Raw genomic sequence first — 8,169 nt, forward strand, 5'->3', positions numbered from 1 at the left:
CTTTTTATTGAAGAAACACTTTAATAGCCACAAGCAAGCACGTGCTGCACATGTATACGTCAGCCAGCTAAAACCCCAAAATATGAAGCATAGATTAAATTATTTTGTCATTAAGGGCTAAGTTATGTTTTCTATTACCCCTCTGAAGAAGGTCTTCAAGTCTAGGTTTACTCATGAATCTACAGTTCTTAAAAATCCTGTCATTCGAGAACAAATGGTAAAATTGTCTAGAGCCACATCTAATGCTCATCAGCTATATGGATTTCAGAACTACAATATTAACCTTTCCTCAATTTTAATGATACTTTAAATTGCCTAATGATACGTAACATTCTAGCATATGAAAGACTGGATTATAGAAAAGATTTGCTGCTAGAAAAAGAGACATCTGCACGGGTAAGGACACTACCGTTCACAAAAGGAAACGTTTGCAGAACACCCGAAATAACTCACTTCATGGAAAGAAAAAAAGAGAAAAGAAAAAAAAAGAAAATGTACTTTGAGAATTTTAAAGAAAAAAAACCCCTCTCTTTCTGCATATATAGTGAAAAAGATCATTTTAGCTAAGTACAAATTACTTTAGATGTAGAAAGATAAGCAGTATACCATTAGGTGATGAGATTCACTTGCTTGGTCAAGGTACAACTGAAGATGTACCTAGTCCGATGACAAAGCTATTGAAATGTTTAAATTAAGATTTTTTGCGTTCAAATTCCTACTGCTGTCTCTGTTCCAGACTTCTAATTTAGCTCTACTTTTATATTCCCATTGGGCTTTGCAGTACTAGTTTTGTTCCTAGGATAGCACAGTTTCTGGGTATATTCTGCAACAAACATCTAAAACAAGTCTTTCTCAAAGGTTTCACCAAGGTTTTTTTTTAAAGAGACGTTTAGTTCATAAGAGTGAGAGAAATCCACAAATAGATGCAAAATTATTCTTATTTTCTTTTGCAACCCAGACAGTTTTGATGCGTTGCCGATATTTTGGACATTCGGACTGCCTACTTGTTCTGTAACCTAGAATGCCAGTGTTTACCCGATCAGTACTTCAGATTAAGTTGTTCCCTTCTGCTCTAATTTTCTAACAGAAACTGAACACAAAAGAGTGAACCTGACAGATCTACTTGGGATGAAATTAAATGCAGAAAAAGAACATTGTGTCTTTATATATAGGTATTTGCTTAGTATTAAAATTTCTGGAATTTGATAGATTGCTTCTGCAAAAGCCTTTGAAAAAAAATTCCCTCTACAGAATGATAGAGAGCTACACACACAGAAATGCTTTCAAAACACAAGCATTTAATTTTTTTAAGTGTTAAGTGAGATGTAAATATGTACGTTAGCAACAAAGTGCTCRAAAGCATACTGAAAACATATTCCATACACAGTTAGCAATAGAAGTCTGTACAAAAGTAATAAAGTTACACATTATAAAAAATACTCCGTAACTATAATTTAAAAGAGGGAAAAAAGACAAGGGAATTGATTTCTCAGTTCATATAATTTATTGCAGTTAGCACACAGTTTAAAAATTCACCAACACACCAATAGTACAAAACTAAACAGCATTATAAGTTATTCCCCCCTCAGGAAAATAAAACATACTATGATTGTCAAAGCTAGATGTCAGTCTAAGTTTTAGAACAAAAGAAGAATGTGAAACTAATAAAAGAAAAAAAGCAATCACTCACAAGGACCACAAAAAAAACCAAGAGAAAGTCCATTTTTCTCAGACACTGATTGTCTTCTCTAAATTAATAAAAGAATGTATTTTTAAAACCTAGAAACTATTCAAGTAACTAAAGATAACGCTCCAAGGCCATTTTCACAGCTTTTTTTTTGTTTTAAATGCCATTACAGCCAAATTAACACACATTTGACCAAATATTTCCAAAACAGTCCAGCAATACACAATGGAGTTTTCCATTCAGTATCTTAAGCACAAAAATAGGCTATGTTTACAGTAGTTAAGGCGATCAAATTTTAAACAAAAGCAGAAAAAAAAAGGAAAAACAGCAAACGTTTTCCATGCTACTCCCATAGACCTTATTTGTAAGTGCAAGACAGGAAAACAAACACTGTGCAAAATGCTTTTGACCTGTGTGTTGGTCATTAAAACCACACGTCAGGCTGCAGTCTCTGCTGCTTGGATACACAGAGTCCTCTACCCTCCCCCCGTCCCCCGTGTCAATCAAGGCTTTCCAGTCCTTTCAGCCTGGGGCTTTTTCAGTCCATAGACTCTTTTCAAGGGGGGAAAAAAGAATGACCTATTGTTGATTTGTGCAGCAGGAATCCTAAAAATGCTCATCTGGGTAAATGGATGCACCTAAAGTTTGAGCTGGCATGGGGTTTGTGCAATTAGAAGGTTCTCTTTTAATAAATGCACACTGCACATGCAAATCTTTAAGCCTGTTTGTAAACATTCATATTTTCCTTGTTATGTAGCTAAATTATCAACTCGTAGCTTAAGTTCTTCTCAACTTAAAAGACAGTGGGAAAGTAAATTTAAATTATATAAAATAAAAACAGTGCATTTATGTTCTTCGTAACACCAGTATTTTCAATGGTGTTTTTCCTAAGGAAATTAAATAATTTTAAACTCACTCATTAAAGTTATACAATGCAAACAAAGACAAAAATATACTGAAACTCATGCATTTCTGTAGCGTTAATATTTACTTTTCAAGACTCAACTAAGAGCATCAACACAACCTGCCAAGTTCTTTGATACCTCCCCCCGGCCCATGTAATCAATTACAGTATACAATAACAGTAATTCACATTTTTAAACACACAGTTCATCACTGCTGAAGCTGCAATATCCTTTTTCATCCCAAGCAAACCTTCACATAAGACAGAGTCCCAGTGATCCCAGTGTACTTTCAGGGTTTTTGTTTTATGTTTTTGTTTTTTTTCCAGTGGGAACTGTCAGAAATCCAGAAGTTGCCGTAATAAGTTTTAAGTCAACCGCTTGTTTAAAAATAGATAATCCAGCATTTCAGAAATTTTCCATTTGGGTCTAAAAGCATTCAGGTTTCCAACAGCTAGAAAGGACTCATGCAATTTTAGAAATATAAAGGAATGGATAAAATTGGGAGAGGATTTCTACATTCAGACTTTAAAGCGAAAAAAAATCTAGAGCTTTAAATAATGCAGTGTTTTGGGGAGAATAAAGCCATGTCAAAATTTTCAAATTTGAGATTCTTTGAAAGTAAAGTATTCACTGGCTTATATTCCAAAAAGGGGGAAATATGCTTGGTAGTTTATTACTTTGTCATATTACCTCTAAACTTCATTTTTATCAGTGCTAAATTAGTGAAATATTCATGCTGCCTTAAAGTGCAAAAACAAGCTAATAGCCAAACTTTCAGTTCAAGGAAACAAGATTGCTTTTAGACTGTACCACAACTATATAGATTTATATATATATTATTTATATATATAAAAATTTTATTTCCAAAGTTCTTGTGAGCTATCTTCTAAGGTCCAGTCTCTGACAGTAGGTAAGCTCAGTGCTTCGCTTTTGACAGACAATGAGTTCACCAACTCACAGTGAAACTTCCGAATGTGTCTGTAAAGGTCTCCGGACTGCGTGAACCTACGTTCACACCACTTACAAGCATGTGGCTTCTCCCGTGTGTGAACCACTGCATGGCGGCTCAGGTTGTGGGAGTACTGGAAGCTCTTCCCACACTGGGTGCAAGTGTAGGGCTTTTCACCTGAATGAGTCCTCTCATGACGTTTCAAGGTGTACATGCAAGAAAAAGTCTTACCACACAACGAGCAGGTTGGGACATTGACATCAGTAGCAGGCTTGCTGCGGATCCCGTCCTGCTCTCGAAAGTGCGTGCTTAAATGGATCTGCAGAATGTGGGGACTGGGAAAGACTTTGTTGCAGAGAGGACACATAAAAATTTGGCCAGCAGGGCTAAGTATGTTGGACACGTAAGGGAGCAAACTGCTGTCCATGTTTCCTTCCACCTGGACTCTCTCATTCTCTGGAGTTATCATTTCATCATCACTTGCCTTGTCCTCTCTATCTAGCTCCCTCAAGACCGAATCTTCCCTCATAGGAGCCAGATGGGCCGGCTCATACTGTACCCTGTTATTAGTGCTCACACTTTCTTTCACAGTGCTATGTTCCATATCATAGTCATTAGTGCCAACATCACTCTCATCACAGGAAGCCTCTTTCTCCACCTTCACCTGAACCAGGCTGCTTCTAAGCATGTCCTGCGAAGAGAAATAAGAACTGTTCAGATTTTCAACTCCTGAAAGGCTGGACTTGACAGACAGGTCCAGCACGCAGTCAACATCTGCTGAATCCCTCACGGAGGTGACAGACCTCTGGGACAAAGACTCTGTTGAGCTGCAGGGGCTGGCTACTGTTTTTCCAGCTGCTGTTGCGTGCGTCTCTGCCTCTCCGCCAGTCTGGGGAATGCCTGCTGAGTCTGAGGGCAATCTCATCCACATGTTCCCAGGCTCAGCCGCCAAGTCTCTTTTGCTAGGCAGGATGTTCAATTTTTCATCTTCTCCTTCATCTTCATCACTGGGTAAGTCTCCTGGCATGTGGCTGCTGCCATCAGAGAGGCTCTCCACTTTGTCTGAACAACTTGAGGCGTCTTCCTCCTTTTTTGTACTGTCTGCCTCCGTGGTTGCTTTCTCTTTCAGCTTTTTTTTGCAGACTTTGACAATGTCATACATGTGGAGATAACTGGCAGCTGCTAGCACGTCTTCAATGGGCAAGTCTTTGAACTGGAGTTTTCCTTCATACATGAATTCAAGCAGGAGAGCGAAAGCTGGGGCTGTAACAATGTCACTGTTCAGATGAACAATGTCCCTTTTGTCCAGCTGGTCCTTGTAAAAGAGGTGGAAATACATGCTGCATGAAGCCAGTACAGCTCTGTGGGCTCGGAACTGGGCATCTCCTACCAGAACAGTGCAATCACAAAGAAAACCCTGATGTCTCTGCTCACTCAGACACTGTAGCAAATGTCTACTGTGGTCAGGAAACTCCATACTGTCTTCATAACCTATAAACAACAAGATTTTTAAAAATTAAATGTAGGTCAAAATAAGAGAACGGATGAACCCAAATTACTCCACTGTAAAAACCTAGTATTTATATTGACAGAATTCTAATACAGCCACTATGCAAGGATTATTTAACATGCATATACAATGGCAACTCTTTCCCTGACCAACCCCTGAAGTTATGCCTTCCTTTTAGTGGTAAATAGGCTGCTCTAATAAGCGCTCAGCAACATTTGTAATTCTTTTAAAGTATCACTGCCGTTCATTAAATCTGTTGAACAGTTATTTTTTCAGGCAACTTCCTCCAGATTGTGTCCTTAGGAAGGCAGAACAAAAATTAAAAAAAAAAAAATTTGTTAAACGCCACAAGTTTGCAAGATACTCATCGCAGAGGAAAAAAAAATCAGATCATYCACATTCTTTGTAAAGTGAAATTGTATTAATAGGAGAGTTTAGTGCATGAAAACATACTAATATACCAAAATCTGAACGTCTAACATTCATAAAGAACACAAATAGACTTGGAGAAATAATTTTGATCAATAGCAAAATGAAGGTTTTCAGAAATTTAGTTCATGTTGTTTTCTGCTTCTATTAAGTACAATTTTAGGTTTGAAATCTTCTCCATACTGTACAATGGAATAGAAACATTTTTACTAACACATAGAATTTACAAAAGAAAATTATTGACTAAAATGTCAACAAACACCGCTTTCCCCTGTGCAGAAGGGCAGAGATTTCCCTCCCCTCCCACACCATCGAGAGTTTGCAGTACCAAACTTAAAAAAAAAAAAAAAAGTGATTCAACATGACTGTGTGTGCATGTGTGCATATGTAAAGAGTATCCTGAGTACTGTTCTTACCCAAGAATTTTCCTACTCTCCTTCCTTGATGATAAAAAACTTCAAAGAATAAGAGAAGTCAAAACTCAAACAGAAAGTAAAATCTCTTAAAAACCTCTCTGATCTATTCTTCTGTGATTGATAGCAATGTTCTCCCAAACCATCAAACAGATTGTGATCTCTAGGTTGGCAGATATTACTGAAAAATACTCATCCCTCACAAGCCAAGATGAACTAAAACTTACAAGACAACCCCTACTATATTCTCTAAAATACCATTGCTAGAGTAAAGCACGAAGATTTACAATACAATCACTTTAAGTGCCTCACAGCCAACATCAATCCTAATCCTTAGGAGGGCTAAAAATAAAGATTGGAGGGCAGCTCACAAGGTAGCTGTGATCAAATTAGGAGGCTGAAAGGACAGAGAGGGACGAAGAAGGAAGCTTATAAACATCTGATCCAGCTGACTGTGGCCATATGGCAGCTGCTGCCCAGATAAAGAGATTAAGAATAGAGGAGTGCGATTACAGCTGTCTGGCCAATTCAGGCAGCTCAAATCTACAAGTTCTAAATTAGTCGCAAATACAAAAACTCCTTCAAATAATTATTGTTATGCTGAAATAAAAGATTTCAAATACTACATGTGAGAAAGAAAAGAGGAAACCAGTCAAGCTATTCTCCTGGGTACAAAAGTTTTTAAACACATAACTGATTTCTATCTTTCAGAAGCACTACAGCTGTAGGCTGCTATCATTCTGGGCTGCTGGATATTTAACCATGAAGTTTAATGAAAGACTTCACAACAAACACATTTGAGCTAGAATGATTCTTTTTTTAAAAATATACTTTTGTAGATTTCATTAAAACCCCCTTGAAGTCATTTTAAAGATGCAATACAACAATATAAACCAGAGCTATCGTTAGGCTTGCCACTAAATACCTTTCAGTTTTGGTCTCAGAAATTAAGAATGAACTTGCTCTCTCCATGTTGTAAAATAAGAAATTCTCACAATATGCATTAAAGTTAATTCTGACAATGTGCATAAGAACTGATACTCTCAAACTATAGCCCAAGCCTTTTGACTAAGTCCACTTATCTATTTAATACTCAATTTCATATATTACCTCTAAACTTGGTTAGAAAAGTAATGTGATTTTTTCTGAAATTCAATAAACAATACACCAAAACAGAAATATGCTGTATCTAATCTATTGCTACTCCTACCTTTAGTACACATAAACCTGATTAAGTCCTTTCCTCTGAGTCTTGCTGGCTCCAGGTCTGTTAGATCGGTGGAAAAAAAGCAGACTAGGAGAGACAGATGCAAAGTGGAGATGATGTTAGAGAGGAATGAGATACCTTCTCCACACACAGATCTGCACACACTAACTCCCTGTCTGTGTGTTAGAATAAAAGGCTGAGGGATGGCAGGCTGTCAGCTGCTCTGACATCATGTTCAGATGGAAATGCTACCTCCAGCTGTGCTCCTTTTAATGCCATATGCTACTCCTCTACACTCCTGCCACCAGCTTTTTCTTAGGAGAACTTTTCTCTTCTGTTAGTATAAACAAAATACTTCAAAGTCTCTTTTTTTCAAACTTTCTAACAGGAAAAAAAAAAGAAAATCCTAAACATATGGGGCTCTACTGTATTTGCAGCATAGCAACACTTCTGCCTCAAGTTGGAGGACTGCTTTATATATTGACAGCATACTCAAGCCACGGGGTTATCCAAGAAATCCATACCAATTCATTTTTATTGAGCCCAGAGGTTCAGTTAAAAAAAAAAATTAACCAAACCTATTTACTCAATTTACAGGCAACCACCTCAACGTCAGTCCTCTCGATTTCAGCGTTTATACGACATAAATGCTACTGAGCCTTCAAAGTATATTTCACAAAAAAAAGCTGTTAATGTTGCTGGGGTGTTATTTTAAATGCTTAGTCTCTACTCACAAATCACTCTTTCTACGCAGTTGCTGGGACTGCCGTTCATTTTACTATGCCGACACGCACATACTAAGGCTGGACCTGCGCTTCACAAATTCTTCCAGCGCCGTTTCCCTCACGGCAGCCAAGCGGAACAGGAGGGAGCGGGAGCCCGGCACGGCCGGCCTCGGCGCCGCTTGCAGCAGCAGGCGGGACCGGCCTGCCCGGGCCCGGAGCAGCGGCCTTCCCTCCCCTCCCCTCCCGGCTCCGCGCCGCCCGCCCCGGGGCTCGCCGTGAACTTCTGAAGTTCACGTTTCGGGAGCGGCCCCGCGCCCGCACCGCCCGCACCGGCCGGGCCGGCA

At 38.6% G+C, this 8,169-nt stretch overlaps 1 protein-coding gene across 2 annotated transcripts; it reads right to left on the reverse strand.

The window, feature by feature from the left end:
* Positions 1-1,281: 1,281 nt before the first annotated feature.
* ZBTB18 (zinc finger and BTB domain containing 18) lies at positions 1,282-8,065 on the reverse strand. Of its 2 annotated transcripts, XM_026082349.1 has the most exons (3): positions 7,835-8,065; positions 7,104-7,187; positions 1,282-5,032 (listed from the first exon to the last, which is right to left on the reverse strand). In XM_026082349.1, exons 1-3 carry the CDS (start codon positions 7,872-7,874, stop codon positions 3,450-3,452), a joined length of 1,707 nt encoding a protein of 568 aa, XP_025938134.1. In that variant the 5' UTR covers positions 7,875-8,065; the 3' UTR covers positions 1,282-3,449. The 2 variants fall into 2 exon arrangements, with proteins under 2 accessions (XP_025938134.1, XP_025938143.1); XM_026082358.1 differs by lacking the exon at positions 7,104-7,187.
* Between the last annotated feature and the right edge of the window lie 104 nt (positions 8,066-8,169).

The sequence above is a fragment of the Apteryx rowi genome, unplaced genomic scaffold (genome assembly GCF_003343035.1).
Source record: "Apteryx rowi isolate R43461 unplaced genomic scaffold, aptRow1 scaffold_117, whole genome shotgun sequence".
NCBI lineage: Eukaryota > Metazoa > Chordata > Aves > Apterygiformes > Apterygidae > Apteryx > Apteryx rowi.